Here is a 27788-nt window from a genome sequence, read left to right as displayed (position 1 = left end):
TTACCAGGTACTGGGAAACTTCTCCAGATCTGACAACCTAGAATGTCGGGTATTTCACCCATGATTTGTCACTCAGACATAGCTGTAGATGTGTATATATAATATATATTCCTCCACATTAAAATTGCAACACCAAGAGGGAAAAATCATGGAATTATGGACATGCCTTTTGATCCTGTTATTTCAATAATCCCATGACTTTTCCTTCTGGGCACTGCAATTTGAATGCCGAGGTGTGTATATTTATGTATTCTATTTAGTATGTATTTTTATTGTTACTTATAAAGGTGGAAACCTATTTCTTAGCGCTGTCCACAGATTGGAACCAAGGATATCTGCCCTGGTCTTGGATGGGGCCCTCAATATAATTTCTTACATATGCACTATGACACATAACATAGTATAGGTGGTAAATGTATAATGATCGCTGGAGTCTTACTGCAGGGGCACACACTAATCACGACAACAGTGGTCCCATGTGCCCTCATGTGAATGGAGCATTAGTGCACGTGTGTGACCATTGCTCCATTCACTGTGTAAAGGAGAGGAGGTCGCTCACGCCTGTGGTTGAACGCTCACGTAGGCCCATCATAGCGATTTTACTGGTGGTCACACATGAGCACGGCCACTCCATTCACATGGGGCACACAGGACTCCCATTCTTGTGTTTGTTGGGAGTCTCAACAGTTGTACCCTCAATGATCATACATCTATCGCCATTTTTTTGTTTTCTTTGTAGGATAACCCCATTAAACAGGAAGATATTCTCCAGAAAGGAAGCCCAAACCTATCTGTGAAACACAGCAGATCTGTGTTGTTCAGAATTATCAGAATGTTTGGATTCTATACATATACAATATAATGATTCCGCACTATTAATAGGCAATGGTGCCATTGTATTGTCTTCCACCTCATACTTTATTATGCACCAAGAATAATGAGGCAAATAAATTAAAAATTATCTTTCTTGCCCCTTAGCAACCAATCACAGCGCAGCTTTTAATTCACCAGATATGTTTTATAAATGAAAGCTGGTTTCTGATTGGTTGCTATGAGCAACAAAGATAGAATTCCTTTTAGACAGGCTTATTGAGATCAGGAGGTGTTCTACAGTTGCCATGGAGACATTGGCGCACATTTCTTTTTGTCTATAGAATCTGTAAATGTCTGAAATGATATCTTATCATCAACTACCTGATAACATTTAGAACAACCTCATGTACTCAAATAACTTGATTTGTTTTCAAGTCCTTCATATTTTCAGGCATTGAGCATGTAAAATGCCCAAACTCTCCATACCAGTGGAATTTGAGACAATCAATGTAATCATATGTGGTGGTCTCGCAGACACCATTACCTGGAATCCTATAGGATCTGTAAGAGACGCCTGCGCCAGCCCTCGAGCTGTCTGCACGCTCTCATGGTAGGACCTCTCCGCTGCTGCTGCAGCTTTAATGGCCTCGCTCTCTATTTCTCCATTTTGGGTGCGGACATCATCCAACCTATGAATACAAACATACTAACGATATAGACATATCTAGTGGTTTTTAAAGGGAAAACAAGGCATTTGAATGTTGGCGTACCCCCATATATGAGCCAGAACAGGCTTCTGCTGGATTCAAGCTGTCTGCTACTTACATGGATGACCGTTCATTGGTGTAAGCGAATGTTCACACAAAGTTTTTCCTCAGGCGTTTTTTTTTTTTTGTAGTGGGTCTGCCCCCAAAAAAATATGTGAGAAAGCACTCAGAAAACGCTTGTAAAAATATTCCAATTAATTTCTATGTAAAAACGACTTGCTGTGCGCAGTTTCAGGCTTTTGAGCGTTTTTTAGCAGCCTCAGGTAATCGGAAATGGCAAGTAGCTAAAGAAGTGAGAACCCCCCCAAAAATATCAGAAGATGAATGGGCGTCTTTTGGAGAGTTTTCATCTCACAAAATGCTTGTATTTTATTAATTGCCTAATGGACTTAAAAAACGCCAGAAAATCACCCAAAAAGACATTAAAAACCCTCAAAAGATACCTCTAAGAAAAACACTTCTGAAAAACAAACACGGATATACCAACTGCTTAAAAAAGTGGAAAAATATGCAAAAAGATGCTTTTGAAAAAAAAGCCACAAACATTATCGTTTCCTGAAACGGTCGCCGTATGAAAACGTGTTACACATACCCCAAGCCCCTTTCACATTTCCATGTTTCGAGTATGTGTGGCATCCGTTTTTTTCATGGAAACCACATGTACCAATTATAATCTGTTAGGCTGCACACATGTCTGTGTTTTTACATAGACCGTGTGTTTGTGGGATCCACACGGAGACATGTCCATTTTTTTTACCAGCAGCAAAGATGACAAGGGCCAATACAAGTCTATGGGTTCATGTAAAACACAGCATCCGTGGCATCCATGTTCAACATTGCAAAGTATAGGAGAAGCTTTCAATTGATTTTAATTAATCCATACTGTAAAAAAACAGATGGCACACGGATGCCACATGGAAAGCACACGGAAGGCACACGGAAGGTGCACGGATCCAAAACACTGATGACACCAGTGCTGTTTTTTCTGGTACCGGTTTTATACTGACATGGGAAGGGGGCCTTAGTGTGTCTAGAGAACGCTTCCCTATCAAAATCATCTGTTTGCTCAAAGTTCTGGTAGTCGGCCGGCTGTAATATAAAAGGGTCTCTCAACTCCAAATTTCCCCAAATAACCTTGAAAGCATCATAGTTATCATTGAGGAACCCACTCTATGACCCAATTGAGGAACCTACTGAGGAACCTACTCTATGACCCAAAGCAGAGAACAGGTACAAAAGTTTGTGGAGGACTCGACATGCCCATGCATTACACAGGCCGGTGACACTAACAGTGCAATGCTTAATTTATCCCTCTGGTGGTGATGGAACAGAACTAAACACTTGCTTTATGGTCACCCCTTCCCACTCTGCCACCCAAATTACAGTTGATCTCTGGGGGTCCAAGCATTAGTATAACCTTATAATCACTCGATCACCAGGGGGCCATTCTAAAACAAAAAGTTTACTAAAATGTTTTGAAAAACTTTCTACTTGACCATTTCTTAAATATATCCATATCGGACAACCAGCTAATAAGCATCACTGCTACTAAAGTGCTGATAATTAGCCAGATTTGGAATTCAAAAAGATAGGAGCACTGACAACTCATTGGGGGCTGTATTAGTGGTCATTTTGGTTTTCACCGAGTGTTTACAATAAACAAAATTAACAAAGAAACTTTTGCATATTAACAGCTTAGTTGAAGATGATAACAGAAGCAGTTATGTTTTATTCCACTTAAAAATACTTTTCAAAGAAGCCCTGTCACTTGTCATAAATACATTTTTTTGTTGGTGTAAATGCTGCTGTTCTCCTGAATCCGGCGTGGGTTTTCTTTTCCTGTACCTCTAAATTCCTGAGATATGCCCCCTCTTTCTTGTATGTAAATTTGGTCATATTCACTAAGAGGGTGTGGTCATGAACTCTTCCCTGTGTATGTATTATGGACGACGCCCAGTTGGATTAAAAGACTAGCGCTACATACAGCGAAGGGGAGGCGATATCTCAGGAATGGAGAGGGACAAGAACAAAAGAAAAAACACCAGATTTGGGAAAACAGCGTCATTAAAACAAGATAAAAAAAATGTACATATTTATGGCCAATGACTGGTTCTCTTTAACCTTCCTTTAACCATATGTATGTGACTATAAGTCAGGGCTTGTCATGAGCTGACTTCAAAGTTCAGCATTTGTACCAGACAGTGGAACTCCGTTGCCATGTTCGGGGTTCCGGGGGAAGTCCGTTGCCATGTTCGGGGTTCCGGGGGAAGTCCGTTGCCATGTTCGGAGTTCCGGGGGAAGTCCGTTGCCATGTTCGGAGTTCCGGGGGAAGTCCGTTGCCATGTTCGGAGTTCCGGGGGAAGTCCGTTGCCATGTTCGGAGTTGTGGACAGAGAGAGAGAGAGAAAATAAAGTTTGGGTTGGGTACCAGAACCCAAACTTCCACAGGTCCTCTCATCCCTAGTCAGGGCATTATATGATGTATTGGCATTTGAGCTAGTACCATTCCTGGATCTTAATAACTGAGGAGTGCAGTGAAAAGCAGTGATTCCTTTACATAATGAGAGGTGGCTGTCACTATTGTTAGTCATGCAGATGGTGGTATTATGGATTTGGGATGTGTAGACATGTAATACAAAGCCCAAAGACAGCTATAGGTCCATATTGTGCCTTTATGTGGCTTATATGAGGTACACAGTTTTCTCCCATAGATTATCTATGAGAAAAAGAATAGGACATGTCCCATCACATTGCATATTATGGGGATATACATACTTTCATTGTTTGTTAGTATATTATATACATTTTGTGCACACACTGTTTGTAGCCTTAATTATATCAGTCATTATTTTGCAGGAAGAAATTGGAAGCTGTAAGGTTGCATCTGACTGGCAGTATAACTTTCTTCCATGCCCTAAACTTTGGAGGGACTATCTTGAGAAGATAGTTCTGGGATTTAGCAGAACATAGTGACCAAAAAGGAGGGTTTGGAGGAGTAAAAAATTTCTCTACAATAGTATGTGACTGTATTGTATGACCTCTCAGTTGTCTCCTGTAACCCTCCATGATGCAGATAATGTTTTTTTCTATGTCCCAAATAAAACAGTTTATTCACCCACAAAGTCCGAGTGCCGAATGATTCTGCTGAAAGCTGAAATCTGCAACGATTCCTGTACCTTGCTCTTAGTCTCTCTGCGGCACCGAGGTCCACCTCTCCAGAACGCAGGATCTGCATTGCTCTCTGAGTATCTGCCAGGGCATCACCTGCATCCTGCACTATGGTCTGAGCATCTTGAGAAAGCCTGTATGACAGCAAGATGAATAATGAAAGTACAGTCAAGCATAAGATTTTTTTTCCCCTGTAACTGGACTATTATTATTCAGGAAGATGGATATAATCCAGATTACATCATATTTGGAAATTAAGGACTAGAACAACTAATTACATTGAATATCATGTAAAACCCTACAATTTTCTTCAACCTCAGCACATGGATCTCATCAGCTCTAATTTCCTTGCTGATTATCTATAGTTTGCTGCGTGAGTGGACATATTGGCGAGAATAGTTTTCTTGATTACATTCATTGCATATTTGCAATTTTTTAAACATATGAGGCAACAACGAAGCAGTCGTGATTTATTGCTGCTCCCTATTGACGAAACCTGACCCCAACCCAAAAATCTGCAATTAAGAGTTTCCAACAGTATTTACTAAACGATATATCATATAAGTGTGATTAGGGCGCTATGGGAGGATTGTGATCATGGCAGGAGACGTAACAATATTCCTTACTTATAGCAAATTTTGTTGCAACACTAATACAAAATAAAGCTGCAATTCTGCCTTAGGCTATGTTCACACATCATATTTTTTTTTTGCGTTCATTTTCTGCAGCAAAACCTGATCTCTTGCCAGGAGGTTGTTGAGGATTTTTGTTGCAGTTTTTTTTGTTTTTGCAGGTGCATTTTTGGTGCGTTTTTTTCACTGTCCTTTTGTGTCTGTTATGCATGTACATAAAAAGTTCAGTGAAAAAAAAAAATCTCATTCTGGCTAATGCAAAAAAACGCTGAAAAAAAAGTTACCTACGTTTTTTTCACCACTCATTACTTCCTCTGCGTGAAAAAAAACGCTGAAAAAGCGCTGAAAGAAGTGACATGCTCTATTTTCAAAAAAAACATGCCAGACACAAAATCCTGAACAAAACAAAAAAAAAACATGATGTGTGCACAGAGAATTCCGGTTTCTCATAGACTTTGCTGGTACTGCAAAACGCAGCTGAAAATTTGCATAAAAAACTGCATAACAAAAGTTGAAAAAAACATGACGTGTGAACATAGCCTTAGGGGAAAGAAACCCCATGTTTTGTTTTGTTCAGTGCACAAGTACTCATGTATAAATAGGTGCAATTATATGCTTTGGCACATTGAGATAGCATGGCATTTTTCTATATGGCGTAGACCAGGGTTCCCCAACTCCAGTCCTCAAGGCCCACCAACAGGTCATGTTTTCAGGATTTCCTTAGTATTGCACAGGTGATGTAACTATTGCCTGTGCTGATGATGGAATTATCACCTGTGCAATACTAAGGAAATCCTGAAAACATGACCTGTTGGTGGGCCTTGAGGACTGGAGTTGGGGAACCCTGGCGTAGACCACTATATAGCTGTAGTCTAGGACAATCAGCAGGACATTACCTGTTTGCTATAGTCTGGGCCTCTTGGCCAAGTTGTGAGAAAGAGTTTGAACTCCAGGATGAGTCTACAGAAGAAAATGTCTGTAATCAGAAAAATAAAATAAAAAATTGTGAAAAATTGTTAAAGGGGTTTGTGACCTTACAGAGATATTTCCAGCGGGGGCCATAAACTAAGTGGTGGCTCATAAATCTGTAATTAAAGGGAATCTGTCAGCAGGTTTTTTCTACCTCATCAGACAGCAGCATAATGTAGGAGAGACAAGCTGAATCCAATGATGTATCACCTAGTTTACTGGGTGCAACGGTTCTGACACAATCACAGCTTTCAGATTTAGAATGAAGCAGAGCTGAGGAAGCTAACCCCGCCCACGCCACAGCTAACCCCGCCCACACCAGGCTCTGTATGTACAAAGTCCAAAGACAGTAAGGTGCTTATCATAGGAGGGGCTTGTCTGGCAATGTTAATCTCTTAGTGATAAATCCTTGACAGTTAGTAAACAACAGCACACACTTTGACAAGTGACACGTCCCTGAATTCTTTATTTCAGCCTCTATCTCCCGCTGTTTTCAGATTACATAGCAAAAACCTGCTGACAGATTCCCTTTAAGACCCCTTGCTATGCATGTATGGGCACTGAGCAGGAACTTAACAGGACCAGCGCATTCGCACACACAGGCAGCAGAGTCTCCAGTATCTGCTCATGTGCTGAACATATGGATATATTGGAGCTATATGGAGTAGATGCACAGTATATTATCTTACCAGTTGGTTTAATTCAGCTTGGCCACCATTGAGTTGTTGTATTGCAATTGTGATCTTCCCCTTTAAGTCCTGTAACTGGCTCTGGTACTGCCTCGAGTCAGACGCTGCACCTTGTAGGTTTGTCTGCAGTCGCTCCAGGTCATTCTGGGTCTCTGCCTGTAATCCCTGCAGCCCGGACATCTGTCTTTGAAGGGATTGCTCAGCACCTGTAGAATTATCAAAAAATATAAATTTACCTTACAGGCAGATGGAATATTAATGGCGTTATCCACCTTTGGGGACAATTAATTTATTTTTCCTTAAATGCATGCATTTAGGGCTAAAATTAGTTTTGCAATTGGGTTTTATTTAAAAAAATTGCACCGTTTGCCTTCTATGTCCTCTGAGTGTTGCTCCACCTATTGCTGGCTGCAGAATGAGTTAACTGAGAAACTGTTGGTGAGCTCATTCAGAATGGAAGGAGAGTTTTTAACTCTTTTTTTATCTTTTTTTTTCTGAGCTCCTCTCAGCTGATTTATGACCACAGACCACATCAAAGTTGAACATGCAGGGGAAAAAAAAAAGAGCCGGTAAAAGTCAAACGGTGCAAAATTTCTACTGATATCCAATAGCAAAAGTGATTGTAAGCCCCAAATTCATGCACTTAAGTAAAAAAAAATATATATTGTACCTAAAAGTGAACAACCCGTTTAAATTTGGTTATTAGTGCAGATCTCACCATGAGCAGATTCTGCATCTCTTAACATGGCTTTAGATGCCTCCTCCGCTCTTCTCATTTGCTCCTCTAAGTAACGTGTATCTGTCCCCTGACTCTGGCCATTGCCACCACCCACCAGGCCCTGCAGCTGTCTCTTGTACAAGGTCATCTAGAAAAGACAAGGAAATTGAAGGTTCATATTGTTATATAAATATGAAAAGGTTACACAAGATAACTCGACTTTTTGCTTATAGCAGCTGTTTTACATACCTTGTCGCTGACCTGGGAATAACAGCTAGGGCATTGTGGCTGATCACAGTTGTCCCCATAAAAATCAGGATTGCACACACAGGAGCTATCCTTCTGACAGCTTGGCTGCTGGGAACCAATTGGGTGACAGGAACAAGCTGCAGCAGAAGATAGAAACTTAACATTCACAGCAAAAACTATTAAAGGTTGTCATTTTTAAAACTGACACTAGGGGGAGTGTAGATGCTTTCTGTACACTTTATCAACAGTATGCAGTTGGCTCCCTCTAGTGGCGGCTGCAGTCATCCAGAGTGTTACGATTTAAATCTGTCTATGCAGAGGATTTGGAGCTCCATATTAGAAAAACAACGCTGTGAATGCTACAAAGATGTATAAAAAGTTTAATCATCACAGAAATGTATGAAGTGGACATTTCAATGAAAGAAAATTCTAACTACCGTTACAAAATATCTCTATGTTACACTGTATGATAATATATAATATGTATGAAAATGGTACAGTAGATTATTTATGAAGCCCCTGCACAAAATCTACAACATGGCTCCCCTAGTAACAGGTGTCATTTACAGATTTTATTTTCTCTCAGTGGGATTGCTAGAGTAAGATTTGTACAATGTCCACTTAAATCATCACTGCTGAGAACATTCCATACTGATTATATACAAATTTGGGTAAAATAGAAATGCAGTCACATTTGTTCTTGGCTCGTTATTTTTCTACATTACGGTCACCCTTTTATTGGGGGTTTTAATAGGAAATCAATTGAACTATAAATATGTTTTTTGAGGTTTGTGGAATCTGAAAGAAAACCTATAAAATTTATCAGGAGAACATAAACACCATACAGAAGTGGTCCTATTCAGATACAAACCTAGGACCTTGGTGCTGCACGGCATTAAAGCAAAGCCACCGATACAATGTGCAATGCAGCCCAATTTCTGTTATGCATCACCCACACAGTAATATGTTAATGAACATTACCTGTACATTTGCGTTCAGGGTTTGGATCCAAAGCGTTACCAAAGTATCCCTCTCTGCAGCGGTCACAGTGGAATCCAGCTGTATTATGGATACATTTCAAACACTCTCCGGTCACTCGGTCACAGTTTCCCGGTACATTAGGGTCAATGTTGTTGTTACATGCACAAGGTCTGCAGTGACGTTGTGGTCCACGTTGTCCTTCTGGATCTCCAAAATATCCATCTGCACATAGGTCACAGCGAGGACCTGGTTTGAGGGGGTTATTAAAAGACCCCTAGTTAGATGGTTGCAGTTGACAGCACAATCTACACCCACCTGCAACTTTTCAGTTCACCTTCAATTTTTTATTTCCCCTTTTAATTTTTTATTTCCCCTTTTAATTTTTTATTTCCCCTGCAACTTTTTATTTCCCCTGCAACTTTTACATCTAACTAAATGTATGACACAAACTGTGGATTTCAATAATTGACAATTATTATATGTGATACATTTTATTAAAGGGGGTGCCCAGACTTATGATATTGATTAGTTTTCCTTCAATAGGATAAATCATTCACTTCTCTAAGAGCTGATCTGCAGTTCTCGGCAATGGACATTATATAGAGAACGGAGCTGTGCTGTTCTGGCTCTGATCAATGTCAACATCCAGCTGCAAACAGCTGATCGTGGGGGTGTCGGTTGTGGGACCTCTACCAATCTGATATTGATGACCTATTCTAAAATATAGGTCGTCAATATCATAAGTTTGGGCATCCCCTTTAATCTTTAATCGAAGGAAGATATTTAATAGAGAAATGGATAAAATTAAGTGGGTTTCTCAGAAGGAAGAGGATCCACCTACCCACCTAGACTCTGGACTTGTAGAAAATAGAAATCGGATATTTCATGGGTGTCTCTTTATTTCAGAGGAGGCTCTATTTTGGTTTAAAGGGGTTGTCTGGTTAAAACAAGTTATCCAGAGGATAGCTGATAACTTGTTGATCGGTGGAAGTCCAACCACTGGGACTTGTACTGATTGCCAGAACAGGGATTTTTTATCCCCGTCAGAATCGGGCTGCAGTGCGCATGTGCAGCCTGGGCTCCATTCATTCTCTGAGCTATGCTCTGCTTTTTACCGCAGCCCCATAGAGAATGAACAGAGCACCAGTCGCTCATTCGACCTTCTTTGCCATTTTGTAACAGGGATAAAAGTTTCCTGTCGAAAATTAAAAATTTGGACAACCACTGATCAGCAAGTTATCAACTAACTTGCAGATGAGTGATGGCTTGCATTTAATGGACAACCCTTTTAAATCTCTATTAGAGTGCAGTCAGATGGCCGTATAACACAGATGACGATTGCCGGCCGATCTCCTGACCTGAGTGTGACAGCCTGTATTTCTAGGATCTATGTTTTAATGACCTAAGGCTCTTTAATAGGTCAGACATGGACCTCCAGGGTAGCTAACTAGAGGAGACACTAAATAAACAGTTTCCTTCCTTCTGGAGGAGAGCTAACTTGCATGCAGACTATTCTTCCCTTATTTCTGCCATGTGACATCAGTCCCCTTTCCAGTCCTGCTTGGTACTCACCACTTAGGCCTACAGGACAATGGTCACACACGGGTTCCTGAGTCTCGGGAGACAATGAGCATCCAATGCCAGAGCCACAAGAACATGGCAGGCATCTCTGGGGGTCCCGGGGGTCATTATACTGTCCGTGTGGGCAGTCGGCGCAGTCAATATTCTGATTCTCATCACCAGAATAACAGTCACCTGATGAATCACCAAAATTCAAACACAAGATGAAAAAAAATCAACAAAACTGAATGTGAGGAAACCAATGACCAACCATGAAGGTATGGAGATGTTTACCAGTTTCTGGGTCACACCGGCCTCCTCCTTGGCATCTGCAGGGGACACAAGGGCTGAAAGCCCCGAGTGCTGGCGACTCTCTGTAGTATCCCGGGGTGCACTGATCACAGGAATCACCCTTATAGCCAACAGGGCAATCACATTTCTCCACCCACGGAGCTGAATCCTCGGGACCAGGACGAGCGGTGATGAGACTAACACTTTGCAGATATCCTGTGCCTTGTGGAGATAGCAAATACAGATGATAATATACTATATTTTCTAGTTTTCTATGTCAATCCATCAATCTACAGAAACACTATTTCTTCCTGTTGGTGGGCAAAATGTCAAGGCTTTAGCAGCCAATCTGATTGTTTGCAGTTGTCACCCGACATCGCATCCCCCCTTCCTACACCATCACAATAAAAGAGGAAGCCAGCAAACTGTTGGGGGATACTGGCACCATATAGAGGAGTGGCGCTGTCATGGTAGATGAGGCTCCTTTTTTTTACTTTTTGACCACTTAAGCCCATTAATAAAATGTCTTAAAGCAATGAATGACCCCTTTAAGGGGACCATATATATTAGATACCAGTTTTTACACAAATGTTTGTGCTTGACTATCTATTGTGTATTACATAGTGGCATTGTGTCTTAGTCCTTATTCAATGGAAAATATTGTGGAAAATAAGGACTGGGCATGCTGAATTACAACATGCCCAATTTTTTGTTCTGCGAGAGATAAGCCGCTGGCAAAGGTAGGGGCCTATTCCCCCACCCCCATCATTTTGGACCAATAAAATGTGAAATTGATTGGTCATGATAAGGTCTGCAAGGCAAAACCAGAAAGCTATTGGTCTAAAGATTGTACCAAATCATTGCACCAAATCGTGTGTACCTTGCTGAATTAAGATTGCAAAATTATCCCTAAAATGCCACTACATGATACCATACAATCCAAGCATCTTCCAAAATTTACTTTTATTGTTCAGCTTCTAAGCATCCCATTGATTTTGCCTTTATAAACAGAAAACAGAGCTCCTGAAGAAGCGGACGTGCGAAACGTGTATTAGAATGTTGAGAGGCACATGGTATACTCCCATACCAGTATATTATGAGTATTAGGTCTGTTACATTGTATTATGATAGACTTGCACTTTCTGCCTCAGTTCCTGGACTGTACCTTGCATTATAGTATGAATATGTTTGTATAATAAGATACTTGGTCACATTAATTACTAGATACTGTGGGTATTATATCTGTTTGTATACATGCTTACATGCTACTAATTTGAATTTCCAAGAAAGACCTCTGTATATGGAAATTAATACTTGTTTAAGGGCTGATAAAGATATGATGTTTTTTTTGTGGCTTTACAGTAAAGCTGTAATAACCAAATGCGCCACTAGAGGGCACAATAAACAGTTAATTTGCTGTCCATAGGGCTGCACTGAAAAACAGACATGAATTCTGCTTTTACTTGAACTTACTGTATTCTCCATAAGTAGCACGAATTCTTAAGGACGTCAAATTACTTAAAAGACGGCGAAAATCAAAATGACTGATCTTGGGAGACCAAGGGCTGAAAGAAAGTTCATCCAATCTGTAGGGAGGACACGGTTTTGTAAGTGTTATTTATAGTGGGAAATTCAGGAAAGAATGTTATCACAAGACAGTAACGTCACCTCACCTAAAGGTGTATGTCTGAGGCAATCTGCAGGGCAGTGAGGTTTTGGATGAAGTAAGTGGTGCCGTTACTCTCAATCCTCCTCCTTCTAGTATTAAATCTTCAGCACCGGCCCGGTGACGTCCTCTGTCCACGCGGAAAGTTATGGAGAACAGTTGGCCGTAACTCAGAGACTGATCTCCTAAGAAAGCTCCTGCAGAAGACATTAAAATCTTAGAAAAACCCAAAGGAAAAATGTTTTTTTTCTGAAATAATTAACTATTACTACACTATATGGACTAAAGTATGTGCCCCCTGCACATTATACCTCCAGGAGATTTACTGACCTCCCATTCTACATCCATAGTCATTAATATGAAGATGTCCCCTTTATTGCTCTTCTGGGAAGATTTTCTACAAGATTTTGGAGGTCTCTGTGGGAGTATTTGCCCCTTTATCCAGAAGAGAATTTGTGAGGTCAGACCCTGATGTTAGTGAGAGGCCGGGATCACCATCTCCGACCTAGTTCATCCTAAAGGTGTTTGATGGGGTTGAGGTCCGGGATCTGTGTGCTCCTCGAGTTCTTCCAGACCAACCTCACCCAACCTTGTCTTTATGGATCCTGCTAGGCACAGTCATGGGGAACCGCCTTTCCCAAACTGTTCCCACAAAGTTGGAAGGTACAATTGTCCAAAATGTCTTATATGGTCAAGTACTAGGATTTTTATTCACAGGAACTAAGGGGCCTAATCCCACCCTGAAAAACATTCCTATAGCATTATCCCTCCTCCACTTTACAGCTCGCACAATGTAGTCAGGCGGGTAACGTTCTCCTGGCATTCACCAAACTCAGATTTTGAAATAGAGAAGTGTGATCCGTTGCTGCACAGAACACGTTTCCATTGCTCCAGAGCCCAGTGGTGACAGCTTTACTCCACTCCATCCGACGATTGGCATTGTGCTTGGTGATGTAAGGCTGCATGCAGCTGCCCGGCCATGGAAACCCATGCCATAAAGTTTCAGTTTTGTGCTGATGTTAACAACAGAGGAGGTGTGGACTCTGCAGTTATGGAGTCAGCAGAGCGATGGTGACTTTTCTGCCCTTTGCTCCTCAGCACTCGGTGACCCCACTCTGTAACGTTATGGGGTCTCCACTTCATGGCTGAGTTCTGCGGTTCCTTCCACCTCTTAATACTATCACTCACAGGTGATGGAGGAAGAAATGTCTTGAGCGGACTTGTTACACCGGTGGCTCCTATTACAGGACTGCGCTGGTATCAGTGAGCTCTGCCCCACCATGTTAGTAGACGGCATAACGAGGGGCTGGAGGGACAGAATGAAAAACCTGAATTCACAGATTAATACTTTTCTCCATATATTGTATATATCCCGATTGCCGGCTTGAGTTTGATAGTCTCATTCTTTCATCCAACAGACCATATTGGACTTTTGGGTGCTAGTACTTGTAATCTGAAGTTTATGGTACAAATATTAATGTACCAATAGAATTTGGCCTCTAATCTTCAGCTCTATGAATTACATTACCTGGGGCGCTGAAATATAGAGGTTCCAGTTGTCGTGATGCCAGATACACCTCCTTATGGTGGCGAGACATGCGGACAGGGGCGGACGCAGGGGATCCATCTTTTAGGACTGCAGTCCAGCCTTCTACATCTACAGGGAATAGGACAGATACAATATCAGATAGAAAGCAAGCGAAATTCAAAGTAATATCTATGATAATACCCGAGTCATATTATATAAATAGACTGTACTTTTTTCAGTAATCTGGGAACTTTTTAATTGTTTTACAAAAACTTATGCAGTTCTAAATCTACTTTGTGCATTTTAAACAGTTTTTAGTACTTCTTTTTTTTCTGGAAACATTCCTTGTTAATGATACACCCAGTATGGAGTCCTACCGGCAACGCTCCATGGGAGAAAAGTATGCAAATTTTCTTTCCCTGGTCGTGCTTCAATCCGGACAGGAATGTTTTTTTAGTTTTAATCTGTAGCACTTTAATTCTTTGTGCAGAATCAGTGCAGATTTTGTCCTTTGCAATGAAAAGGGTGAAATCTGTATTAAATCTGCAACAAAAAAGGCAGCAAAACCTGCACGAATTCTGCTGCAAAAAAGCTTCAGGAACGTTGTCAAAAACCATATATGCAATATGTGAACCCTGCCTTATAAGAAAAGCATTTTACAAGGTCGGATAGCTTTTATATGGAGTCAGAAATTCCCTATTCCGGTGGTTGTCTGTAGGTAAATCTAACTCGGTGAGCTGTAATTGTTTATGTGCTGATTAGATATATTTGTTACTTTTGCTTCCTATTAGACAATGCAGGCTTGCAAAAAATAAATAAATAGGAAAGTATAACCTTCAAAGCGCAGCAAAATAACTCAATATAAGGAAGCTATAGGAAGGCTCTCACAGAGACAAGACTGTAGGAGGAAGCTCCCTCAGAGAGGCAGCGCGCACTGGGGGAAATATAGGAAGAGAATAAATACATCTTTGTTACAAACCTTTCTCAAAAGAAGATGTGATCTCATTCCTGCTGTAGTCGGTGGAGCTGCGGCAACTTGCTGAATGTCCATAGCAAAAACACTGTAGGCATCCCTCTGATCGGCCGGCCTGCAGGTCATAGTGCCCCGGCTTACACCTGCAATTATCACCAAGATACCGGAGTTATGCAGCTGAACACATTGTTTTCTTCTATTGTTCACGACGTTGATTCCAATCCAAAAATGTAAAACTAAAAAAAAATTTACTCAATTTTTTTTTACTGCGCAGTGAAAACGAAGTTTAATTTAATCTATAAGTCAATACCCTGATACCAGATAGGTGTAGGTTTTTCTTTTTACACTTTTACATAATAAATACATGTCTTAAAGTAAAAAAAAAAATCATCACTTTTGGTGGCTGCATCCTCGGGGCCATAATTTTTTAGTTTTCATTTTGGTTTTTTTGCTAGTCATTACGGCAGTGCCATATATTTATATATATACATTGGTATTTATCCAGATTATCCCCCATCTTCTCAGATATTAGGAAAATTAACAAAGCTCCAAAATGTTACATTACCTGTCACAACTCTCTCCAGTGACTTGGGGTTTGCAAACACAATTTCCTACCCTGTCGCATCCTTGGCTGCTACCTGCAGGGTCACATAGGCAGCCTTGTCGTCTGAAATTTGGAGAAAACAAAGGGACAATGTTACATAGGTTGTAAAAAGATTATTTATAACTGACAATGCCCTTTTTTGTGAGAAAAGAATCCAGCCTTTTATAAATGCCGATGTAGTGTCGGCCTTTACTGCCTCTTGTAGTCGGCATTCCACAGTCTGACTGCTCTAACTATAAAGAACCCTTTCCTATTTATCTGCTGGAATTGCCTTTCCTGCACACATAATGAATGATCCCTGGTCGTTTGTATTATTACAGTGATTCTTATTAAGCAGAGATTCTAATATGCAGGGATCCATTTATTGCTAATCTGATGTAGCTACATCCTATATTGTGTCATAAATTCCATTTAGCCTTCCTTATTTATATTGGTTTATGAGTGACAAACAATATGGCCACCATTACTTCTCCCTCAAAGGTTGTCACTAAAGATTATACTGTATGAAGCAGATAATGGCTGAAAATCACAAGGGATGTTTTCACGTACAGTGAAGGAAATAATTATTTGATCCCTTGCTGTTTTTGTAAGTTTGCCCTCTGACAAAGACATGAACAGTCTATAATTTTAAGGGTAGGTTAATATTAACATTGAGAGATAGAATATAAAAAAAAAAAAAAAAAATCAAGAAAATCACATTGTATAAATTAGATACATTTATTTGCATTTTTCAGTGAGAAATAAGTATTTGATCCCCTACAAACCATTATGAGTTCTGGCTCCTACAGGCCAGTTAGACGCTCCTAATCAATCGTTACCTGCATTAAAGACAGCTGTCTTCCATAATCACCTGTATAAAAGACTCCTGTCCACAGACTCAATCAGTCAGACTCTAACCTCTACAACATGGGCAAGACCAAATAGCTTTCTAAGGCGGTCAGGGACAAGATCATAGAGCTGCACAAAGCTGGAATGGGCTACAAAACCATAAGTAAGACGCTGGGTGGGAAGGAGACAACTGTTGTTGCAATAGTAAGAAAATGGAAGAAATACAAAATGACTGTCAATCGACATCGATCTGGGGCACCATGCAAAATCTCACCTCGTGGGGTATCCTTGATCATGAGGAAGGTGAGAGATCATCCTAAAACTACACGAGGGGAACTTGTTAATGATCTCAAGGCAGCTGGGACCACAGTCACCAAGAAAACCATTGGTAACACATTACGCCTTAAAGGTTTAAAATCCTGCAGTGCCCACAAGGTCCCCCTGCTCAAGAAGCCACATGTGCAGGCCTGTCTGAAGTCTGCCAATGAACACCTGGATGATTCTGTCAGTTATTGGGAGAAGATGCTGTGGTCAGATGAGGCAAAAATTGAGCTCTTTGGCATTAACTCAACTCGGAAGGAAGAGAAATGCTGCCTATGACCCAAAGAACACCGTCCCCACTGTGAAGCATGGAGGTGGAAACATTATGTTTTGGGGGTGTTTCTCTGCTAAGGGCACAGGACTACTTCACCGCATCAATGGGAGAATGGATGGAGCCATGCACCGTAAAATCCTGAGTGACCACCTCCTTCCCTCCGCCAGGACATTAAAAATGGGTCATGGCTGGGTCGTCCAGCAAGACAAAACATACAGCCAAGGCAACAAAGGAGTGGCTCAAAAAGGAGCACAATAAGGTCATGGAATGGCCTAGCCAGTCTCCAGACCTTAATCCCATAGAAAACTTATGGAGGGAGTTGAAGCTCCGAGTTGCCAAGCGACAGCCTCAAAGTCTGAATGATTTAGAGATGATCTGCAAAGAGGAGTGGACCAAAATTCCTCCTGACGTGTGCGCAACCCTCATCATCAACTATAAACAACGTCTGACTGCTGTGCTTGCCAACAAGGGTTTTGCCACCAAGTATTAAGTGTTGTTTGCCAGAGGGATCAAATACTTATTTCTCACAGCAAAATGCAAATAAATGTATCTAATTTATACAATGTGATTTTCTTTATTTTTTGGGGATATTCTATCTCTCAATGTTAAAATTAACCTACCCTTAAAATTATAAACTGTTCGTGTCTTTGTCAGTGGGCAAACTTACAACAACAGCAAGGGATCAAATAATTATTTCCTTCACTGTGTGTATTGGTGCTTTATGAATGCCTCTGTGCATTCATATAAACATCCCTGAATATTAGTTGATGGGACAATGTAGTCCACGTACGTGCTGGGTGCCTGTTACATTAGAGTGAATAGACTCTGGAAAGAATGTAAGATTCACATCTTCAGAGGTGGATCTTCCAGTTTTTTAGGGGTAGATTTTCAAATTCTTAGGGGACGATCTTCTAGTTTCTACAGGGTGGACCTTGAAATTCTCAGAGACAGATCTTGTCATTTCTCAGGGGTGGACCTTCAAGTCCTCAGCAGATCTTCTAGCTTCTTAGGGGTGGACTTTCAAGTGCACAGGACAGATCTTTAAGTTTCTTATGGGTGAATATTCAAGTCATTGGAGGGAAGACAAAGTATTTATTTTTATGATGTTTTACTCTAGAGTGAATAGACTCTGGAATCAACGCAAGATTCACATCTTCTGAGGTGGATCTTCTAGTTTCTTAGTAGGTAGATTTTCAAGTCCTCAGGGGAAGACCTTCTAGTTTCTATGGGGTGGATGTGGATCTACAAATCCTCAGGGACAGATCCTCTAGTTTCTCAAAGAAGGACCTTCAAGTCCTCAGAGACAGATCTAGTTTCTCAGGTGGATTTTCAAGTCTTTAGGGACAGATCTTCTAGTTTCTCAGGTGTGGACTTTCAAATCCTCAGGGACAGATCCTCTAGTTTCTCAGAGGTGGATTTTCAAGACCTCAGGGACAGATCTTCTAGTTTCTCAGGGGTGGATATTCAAGTCCTTGGAGGGCAATGCCAAAATATTTATTTTCATGGTGGTTTATCATGGTGTTGAGCTTGAGTTTACTTCAATGTCATGGACACCACTTGCCTATGTGCTACAGCTCTAGAGGGGTATTAACCTACTTTAACCTTCAGATCCAATAATGTCAGTTCCAAATAAAATATCTTGCAGGCAAGCAACTAAAATGAATGGTTCATCTTTATTATCATGGCAGTCCACTTGTTTAAGCTTCTTCTATATTATATTTACCTGCATCCAGCCTCAGTGAGTGAATGCCAGCCAGGCTGGCATCTGTCACAGTTCTCACCCGTTACACCAGGCTTACAGCTACATCGTCCATAGTTATCACACTGAGAGCTAAGAGAACCTACAGGGAAAAACAAATCACATCCAAAAAGTAAAAGGTGAAAAATAGTTTATTGATCACTTCCCCTTAACATACTATAGTTATATAAAATTAGTAGTGTTGCTTCTTCAAAATATACCTTTAGCATGGCAGTGGCAGGGCGTGCAAGCTCCATCCTGTTGTGGGTAGTAGCCATCTTTGCATTTCTCACAGTTTGGACCATCTGTGCCTCCATTACAGTCTATGCAGCGGAAGCCGGAACCTGTCTGTGCCTGCAATTCCGGGTCAAACACACAGCGCTGAGAGCGGCCGTTACAGTTGCACACTGATACATGGACTACAAAGGAAAAATAAGCAAAATGTAAGGAGGATAGTCACAGTAATTATAACCTTCATCAATAACTTAGCATTATAAGAAAGGATTTCAACACAGCAGCTCGCCCCTTTGGTAATAGGTCCTAATTACAAGCCTGGAATTACGATATTGTTGAGGAACGCGAAGATTCAGATACAAGTAAGGGATGTCCAGCTCTATTAAAGTTTAAGATTTTGTTGCCTTAGGGCAGGTGCAGATGACCGTATTATCGGCAAAACATTAGATCGCACTCGAACCAATGTTATTCTATGGGGCTGTGCACATCTGATTTTTTTTCTCGGACAGAGCAAAAAAAAAAAACGCAGCAAGCCCGAATTTGATCCAATATTTGGTTTGCATTCGCCATGCAAGTCAATTAGAGTGTGAAAACTATCGGACTGCACTCGGATGACATCTGAGTGCAGTCCCATTTCGCCCACTCACAGAATGGAGAAAACAGAGAATTTTTTTTCTCCATCTTCTCCTCATTCTAGAGAATCTGATGACACTCTGACCAGAGTTTGATCAGAATGTCTTTTGCATAATCGGCCCGATTCTCTCGGATGAGAGAATTTACTGCCGTCTGCCTATGAACCCTTAGTCAAATTCTTTAAAAAACAGCCAACGGCGCGGAAATATAAAAAAAAATTGCATTGTAAACTCAGTCTGTTTCTTAACTCTTCATGCTACCAATACAATAATACCAAGACTAAGAACGCAGACAACTGCAGCGGTGTTGCTGTTTTTCTATATTACTGCATTATTCGCTGTTTTTAATGGATGTGAATAATGCTGCAGAATTGTAATCATTAGTGGAGCTGAACTGTTCCTTTTTTTCCTATTTGTATCAATAACTTAACACATAACCAGGTCACAAATATTTAAAGATGTTGTCAGATTTAGAAATCCAGACGGCACTTTAATGATGACGTGCAACAACGGGATTTAATAATAATTACAAGCAAACATTAGAAAATTGTCAGGAATTCCATGTTCCCTTGTAGATATTCCGTCAACGCAGAGTTGTATGATCAGCACATCACAACTTTTCATGTCCCATCGATCGTACGCTACTAACCGCAGAGGCGGGCAAGCTGTGTAATCAGTCACCCAAGCTCAAGAGGGCGCCACTGATGGCTTGACATCTTAAACCTTATGACAACCACAAATCTTAAAGGGAATCTATGAGCAGCTTCGACCCCCAGCTACAGAATAAGGGCTCATTCAGGAGTCAGTTTTTAATTTATGTATTCTATCAAAGTTTTTTTTATTTTTTAAGAACTTGTTCCATTATAGCCTGTGTCTCTGATCACTTGTCTGTGTATTTTTGCAGAGCGAGCGGCTGCACCAAAACACAGAGGTGTGTCTAATTTTGATCAGAGACACGGGACAAACTCACCAATGCAAGTCTATGGGTCCATTATAGCATCTGATTTTTATCAGTCAGCTATTCAATTTTCACGTTAGCTTGACAGGAGAAGCTTAAAAAAAACATCTTATATGCGAAAAAAAAAGATAAAACTGATGGTAAAAACTGACAGACTGACCAAACACAGATGAAAATCTGATCCATAAGGCCTCGTTTAGACATCTGATTTTTGCGTTTGTGTGCTATCAGTGTTTTTCCCTGTATAGCACTAGTACCGTTAAGGCTATGTTCACACATTGTGTATTTTCAGGGTTTTTTATATAAATTTTCAGCTACATTTTACAGTACCAGCAAAGTCTATGAGATTCCAGAGATCTCATGAACACACCTTGGTTTTTGTTTGATCAGTATTTTGTGCTTTGCATGTTTTTTTTTTTGCAGAATAGAGCATGTCACTTCTTTCAGTGTTTTTCACCCATTGAAGGTAATGGGTAGTGAAAAAACGCTGAAAAAATGCCTAGTGTGAACATAGCTTTCAGGTTTTGCTGCATTTTTAGTGAAAAAAGCAAGTACAGCAGTATGTGAAACTCATTTATTTTTGTGATTTTACCATCTTGTCTTGGTCACCTGAGAGGACGGCTTGGATTAGAACAGTTTAATTAAATTAGTGATGTGACCACAGTAAACATTGGCTGAGCTAGGTGTGAGATTGAACAATGCCTGTGGCACAGGAAGGAGTGAAATTGAACAATGCCCTAAGCAACTGAACCCCAGACCATAGTGTGAAAATAAATAGTGCCCTACAAATTCAATGCTCTGCCAGTGTCTTAGGTAAACTATTCCTGAACAATTCACCTCCCCCCACTGTTACATTTGTAATTCTGGTTAATATGGTGTCACATATGTCTTGCATTTGTGACCTGTGTTCATGCTTCTGTGCTGGAAGCAAAGCTGAACTTTGGGATCCTGAAAAACGGACAAAAAACTCACCAAAAAACGAACCAAAACCTGCATTTTTGATGCACTTTCTTTCCTGCCAAGAGATAAGGTTTTGCTGCAGAAAAAACGCAATGTGTGAACATAGCCTAATAGTCTATGGGGCCATTCACATGTCCGATTTTTTTCCTCAGATTGAGTGGTCTGCAGAAAATATTGGAGCATTTCTGATTTTGATTTGGGGGTCGGTACAAATAAGCAATACAAGAGAATGGGTCAGTGAAAAATCGGACCGCACTCAGATGACATTTGAGTGCGGTCCAATTTTCACGGAGTGTCACAATGGAAAAGGTGGAGACATTTTTTTTTTTTTTTATTTCTCCTTGTACGAGAAAATCTGAAAACACTTATCAGGCCCTGATCAAACTCTGTTCAGAGTCTGATCAGAATAATCGGTCCCATTTTTTCATACATAAAAAAAAATTGGAAGTCTGAATGAGGCCGAACACTGATAAAAATCAGTGATTAAATTTTTGGGGTATTAGAAAAACGACTGGCGATTGAGTGAAGCCTATGAAAAAGTTTTTTCAATCTGGAGCATGCCCCAAACATAATCTGTTTTTCGGCTTTGCCCAAAGCTGAAGTGCACTGACTGATGGGCCGGAGTTCTGCGTATGGATTCTCCCATCTCTAGTGGTTACGCTCTACGAATATAATGACAAAACAGACACTTCAGGAAACACTCCGCCTGCGTTTTTCTGGTGCATCTTCTGTTTGGCGGGTACGCCGGTATCTAAAAAAAATCGTGTGCACAAACCCTTGGACGTCCTCACAGCAGTTCTCCCTATTGCCTAAGTCACTCCAGCTCCCTAATCTACACGTACAGGTTCATTAAAGGTAATCCTTCTCTGTCAATGATCCATTTTCGTCTGCCTGCACTTGTTACAACGCATTTATTTTCCAGCACCAGACAGTGAAAACATCTCTAACTGGATAATCAGAGCTGAGAACTGGTAATTTAAGATGTTTAGGTGACGTCCACTTACCGTACGTTCTCGGTATAATCATTTCCTGATACAAATAGTTTACGACTGCTCAGAACTCTATTTCTAGGGTCTGGTAATTCTGAGACTGATCCAGCAAAACTCAGGTTGGAACATGATGACATTCCACGACAATTAGGTGCCAGCCAAAGAGGAGATTGCTTTCTCATTTTAATAAGGCTCATTCCCTCCTGCACAGTCCCATGTAAGGAGCATCTTCATGGCCCTTTTAAAACGTTCTGGAGTCACACGACTTAAACATCTCGTCACTACGACACTCCCGTCATTGTGCAGTAAATTCTGCTTTCAACAATTATATTACTGCAAAAATCCATCCCCATAGGGGTTCTGCACCTCGGCTGTTGTTTTCATGCTCTCTTCCTACATTTTTGATTCACCATAATAATTAAAGGGATTATCTAGTACTTTTATATTGATTCCCCATCCTCATCAATATAAGATTGGTGGGGGTCTGACACCCTAGACCGCCACCAATCAGCTGTAATAACCTCCGGCAGAGGCGGGACGTAAATGCACAGAATGGAAAGGGGATTAATGATTCCTGACGGGTACCGCAGATCCTCTGAAAGCCTGAGACAAGGATATAGCACAAACTTATGTCTCTAAGCTGCTCTCCTAAGTCATATACCTCAGCCTGATGAAGGACACTTAGCATGGCCAAAACTTTGCATTATTGGCTGTTCTGATCACAAGAGGCTGTGAAATAAATACAATTATAGGCTTAAGATATTCTATATATTATCATTTTCTGCACTTCATAAGTCCTTTTGGCTCACAAACAGCATTGTAGCCTCACAATCCGTGTTTGCATGCAGTGCAAGTGATATTAGAAGAGGTCACACTAATAGTCAAGAGATTCTCTTTTTATCATATACTATACATATATATATATATATATATATATATATATATAATGCAATATACATCGCACTGGAAAAGAAAACTTCCAGAAAGAAAAGTTGACAGTTAAAAGGTTCTTTTAATCTTTTCTTCAGGAGCGCACCTCTCCCTGCCTCCGGACTGCCTGATTGCAGGGGACCTGGTGCTCCTGATTGATTGACAGTTTAGGTCAGCAGTATTATCACATTAGTGGCCAGGACGATGCGCTCCTGATGCTGCTATATGAGGCAGCTTTACCCAGTGGTGTACCCTGAAGTTTGTGTGCGCAATGCAAAACCTCCAATAGGGCCCCCAATTATCTCAGATTTTTATCAGTGACGATTTTTTCATATGGGCCAAAGGGACCCTTCGGGCCCCCTTAGGCTCCAGGGCCCCGGGGCAATTGCAACCCCTGCCCCTACTATAGTTACGCCCCTGGCTTTACTTCTGCAGCATCAGAAGCGCAGTGGAACTGAAGCTGGCTTGCATCAGGAGCTAAAAGTGCGCTCCACCAATCCCAGCCAGCAAAAGTGCAGTGCTTACAAGTTTAATAGTAAAGAGCTTGTAAGCACAGAGTATGTCCGGAAATACTAATGGCGGTGGCTGTCCCTCTTGGCAACAAGCAGTAAACAATAAAATAAAAAAAAGTTGGAGATTTGGAGAGAACGAGGCCAAATTTTAATAAGTAAATCCCAAAGTTGCTTGTTTTTACAAATGTACCCATCTTAGCTTATGGCAATATCCCTTTAAGGCTCTTTGAAGGTTATGTAATTGTACACAGTGAGTTAAAGAAGTTGTCCACTACTTTGGCATTGATGCCGTATCCACAGGATAGGGCATCAATGTATGATCGGCCGGGGTCCCACATGCGGCAACCCCGCCGATCAGCTGTTATCGGTGTCGGCTGCCGGCCGGAAGTCCTTACCTGCGGTGCCTGGCCGTCAAGTTGTAGTGGCCACCGCGGGGTACTGCACATCTGCCTTCCATTCAATTGAATGGGAGGCGGATCTGCAATTACAAGTGGTGGCCACTACAACTTGATGACCAGGCACCGCAGGTAAGGACTTCCGGCCGGTGGCCGCCACCGCCGACTCCGATAACAGATGATCAGCGGGGGTGCCACGTGCGGGACCCCGGCCGATCATACATTGATGCCCTGTCCTACGGATAGGGCATCAATGTCAAAGTAGTGGACAACCCCTTTAAGATAATCCTATATTGCTACTTTCAGTAAAACATTTAGTGACATTATAGTAAAAAGTATCAGCGACAGTGAAACTTGGAAATTTCAGCGGGAATTCTACCCTGACAAACGATGAGGTAGAGAAGGATGAATCCTAGAATGTTACAGTTGTAGGGGACCTCCAGGTTCATCGTGTCCAACCCCCTGCTCAATGCAGGGTTCACTAAACCATCTCAGACAGATGTCTGTCCAGCCTCTGTTTGAAGACTTCCATTGAAGGAGAACTCACCACCTCTCGTGGCCGCCTGCTCCACTCACTGATTAGCCTCACCGTCAAAATGTTTTTTTCTAATATCTAATCTGTATCTTCTCCCTTTCAGTTTCATTCCATTGCTTCTCGTGTTTCCATGTGCAAATGAGAATAAGGATGATCCCTCCACACTGTGACAGCCCTTCAGATATTTGTAGACAGCTATTAAGTCTCCTCTTAGCCTTAATAGATCCTTTATCTGTTCCTCGTAGGACATAGTTTGCAGTCCGCTCACCATCCTGGTAGCTCTTCTCTGAACTTGCTCCAATTCAGATAAATTGATAAGTAGCTGATAAGGCTAATAGTTCAGGAGACCTGTGATTGGTCCAGACATTGTTGTCTGTATACAAACCGTGAAACACAGATATAAGGCTAAATGCAGCCCTAGCGTGCCCAAATGCATTAGATTGCTGTTGTGGCGCCCCTGAGGGTTCGACCGCCACAGGAATTCTGCACTTCTCCAATGGAGTGTGGTGTTCCTCCTCTGAGGTAAGGTCAGTGTGATGGTAGTGATCTAGCCTTTTGCATCCAACACCACATTTCCACCAGAGGGAGCTAGTATGCACTAGGTGCTGCTCCACTGGCTACAGGGAGACTGGGGAACACAAAGAGGTAGGAACCAGTTAGTGGGTGTGGGTGGAGGAACAACTAGTTGGTTACACTTCAAATCTAGTACTTAATAGAATGCCATCTTTGATCTTGGTCCTTTTGGCTAGTGCTTGTCGTCTTTTTGGTCCTAGTTAGTCGGTTCTTCGCTGGTCCTTTGGTCTAGCCTTTGCTAGTCTGTCAGCTGTCACTGTGCTGTCAAAATACTGTGTGTAATATGACTTCCCTCCGGGAGCGCAGATCCTGTGTGGGCCTGCACCGGCATGGGACACAGCCCTCGTACCCCGATCTATGGGACAAGAGGAAGGTTGCAGACAAGGAATGTCTCAACCCGGCCAAGGACCAGGATCAAGAAGGCCCGGGAGCTTTAGAGTGTGGCTGCCTAGCAAATGGGTCCCGGGGAGGATGCAGACGGAGCGGAGCACGCCACCTGTCCTTGCCTACCTGATCTATTCAGAGGGATTCCGGCTGCAAGAGGGGTACCGGCCCCCGACACCCGACCTCGTACTCTACGTCCAGGACGGGAAAGCCCGGTTAGGCCCTAAGGATCCCATCGGGCGTCGGATGGAGAGGAATTGCCACCTGAGAGGAGCTCAGAGGGAGACCTGGCCTATCCACACACGCACAGACGGGAAAGGGTGAAGTCTGTAGTGCAGGAACACTCTGGTGCAGGGTCACTGCCAAACACTGGACTTCCTCGGAGGTAGTCGGACCCCCGTCCCTGGTGGCCGCAGGACTCCGCGAGGAGCAGGGAGTCGCCTTCCCGCTAATATCTCTGAGTGAGTAAAGCCTTGGAAGTTCACCCCTATGGCCTCCGGACTGTTCATTACGCGCCATACCATGCGACACGGTGCCCTTACTCCCCACGCTACTGCTACCCCCCTTCGTCCTGTTTGCCTGCCCTGAGGCCTTACTCCGCCTGTGGGGAGCAGTAATAACTTTAGCCGCCATGACATTGGGCCTCAGCGGACTGCTAGCGGCGCTGGTGGCCCTTCACCAGACACCACAGGTGGTGTAGTCGTTAATCAGCCACTCAACCCGGACAAGCCCACACCATCTCTTTCTAATGTGACGGCCCTGAGCACGGGTCGGGCCCGGGCCACGGCTGCATCCCATCTCTTCAACACAGGGCCCGACACCGAGTCCCCCAACACCCAGGGTAAAACACGGGCTTTCTGAGTAGAGGCGTCACACTGTCACAATGGCCAAATGCTCTTTCGCCTAACGGCCATCTCTCCTGACTCGGCGTGCATGTGTTTAGTATGGGGAGAGGAGAGAAAGCCACAGCCAGACCCCTCTGGTGGCCGCTTCACCCTATACGGATTCCAGATTTCAGCACAATAAAATTATGTTGTATTGGAAATTTCTTATGTAACCTGAACATGTATCAGCTGCTAAAGCATAAATACAATTATATTGCCTATATATCAAAGAATCATAGAATGTTGGAGTTGGAAGGGACCTCAAGGGTCATCTGGTCCAAACCATCTCATATATCTGCTATTACATATCTACATAAACTCTATAATTTACCATTAGCCACAATCCAGAAAATACCGCATCTTCCTATGAGGTCTTTAATAAAACTATATAAGGTAAAGGTAACGTGTCTCTGATGTACCGATGAAACCTGAGGACTTGACTGTGCCAAATAATCCCACAACGCTCCTTTTACTAGTCACTATTCATCAGCTCTTTTAAAGGGCTACCCGCAAGTTTGGGAGTTATTACCTATTCTCAGGAAAGAGGATAACTTTCTGATCACTTGAGGTCTGACTGTTGGGATCCTGAGACCTGGGCTCTTAAGGACCCCCTGTGAATGGAGTGGAAGTCGATCAAACATGCAGCTGCTCTATTCATCTTAAAATCTTAAAGGGGTTGTCCACTACTCGGACAACCCCTTCCCAATCACTGTTTTCCTCAAGTAAAATAATTCCTGCAGCCAATCAGCAGTCGCTTCACTGTCCCCTCTTCCAGACATACCAGATATTCGGAGGAAGTGAGAGAGCAGCTGCAGCTCTAACTTCCTCCCGATGTCAATTACATTCGAAGGAAGGGACAGTGAAGTGACCGCTGATTGTCTGCAGGGATTGCGTGACATAACTATGTCACACAATCACCGTGAGATCCAGTGTAGACACTGCTGGAATGGCGCCAGCACTGGAGGTGATTATAGCTGTAATTAGTTTACTTGGGGGAAACATAGTGACTGAGAAAGTGTTGCCCGAATAGTGGA

General features: G+C 42.0%; 1 protein-coding gene across 1 annotated transcript in view; it reads right to left on the bottom strand.

The window, feature by feature from the left end:
* The window catches only part of LAMC2 (laminin subunit gamma 2), a 41090-nt gene that overhangs the window by 11892 nt on the left and 1410 nt on the right, over window positions 1–27788 (bottom strand). The window contains exons 2-17 of the mRNA XM_073643318.1: window positions 18990–19187; window positions 18754–18871; window positions 15569–15670; window positions 15010–15146; window positions 14031–14159; window positions 12510–12699; window positions 12310–12422; window positions 10840–11058; window positions 10558–10740; window positions 8986–9231; window positions 8005–8141; window positions 7756–7903; window positions 7038–7243; window positions 6276–6355; window positions 4756–4881; window positions 1358–1502 (exon numbers count right to left, since the gene is read on the bottom strand). Of these exons, the coding sequence (XP_073499419.1) occupies window positions 1358–1502; window positions 4756–4881; window positions 6276–6355; window positions 7038–7243; window positions 7756–7903; window positions 8005–8141; window positions 8986–9231; window positions 10558–10740; window positions 10840–11058; window positions 12310–12422; window positions 12510–12699; window positions 14031–14159; window positions 15010–15146; window positions 15569–15670; window positions 18754–18871; window positions 18990–19187 (2477 nt within the window). The remainder of the gene's footprint in view (window positions 1–1357; window positions 1503–4755; window positions 4882–6275; window positions 6356–7037; window positions 7244–7755; window positions 7904–8004; window positions 8142–8985; window positions 9232–10557; window positions 10741–10839; window positions 11059–12309; window positions 12423–12509; window positions 12700–14030; window positions 14160–15009; window positions 15147–15568; window positions 15671–18753; window positions 18872–18989; window positions 19188–27788) is intronic.

The sequence above is a fragment of the Phyllobates terribilis genome, unplaced genomic scaffold, assembly GCF_046119375.1.
Source record: "Phyllobates terribilis strain yellow unplaced genomic scaffold, ASM4611937v1 Scaffold_8__6_contigs__length_399053987, whole genome shotgun sequence".
NCBI classification, from domain to species: domain Eukaryota; kingdom Metazoa; phylum Chordata; class Amphibia; order Anura; family Dendrobatidae; genus Phyllobates; species Phyllobates terribilis.
This window is presented reverse-complemented; position numbering and strand designations above follow the sequence as displayed.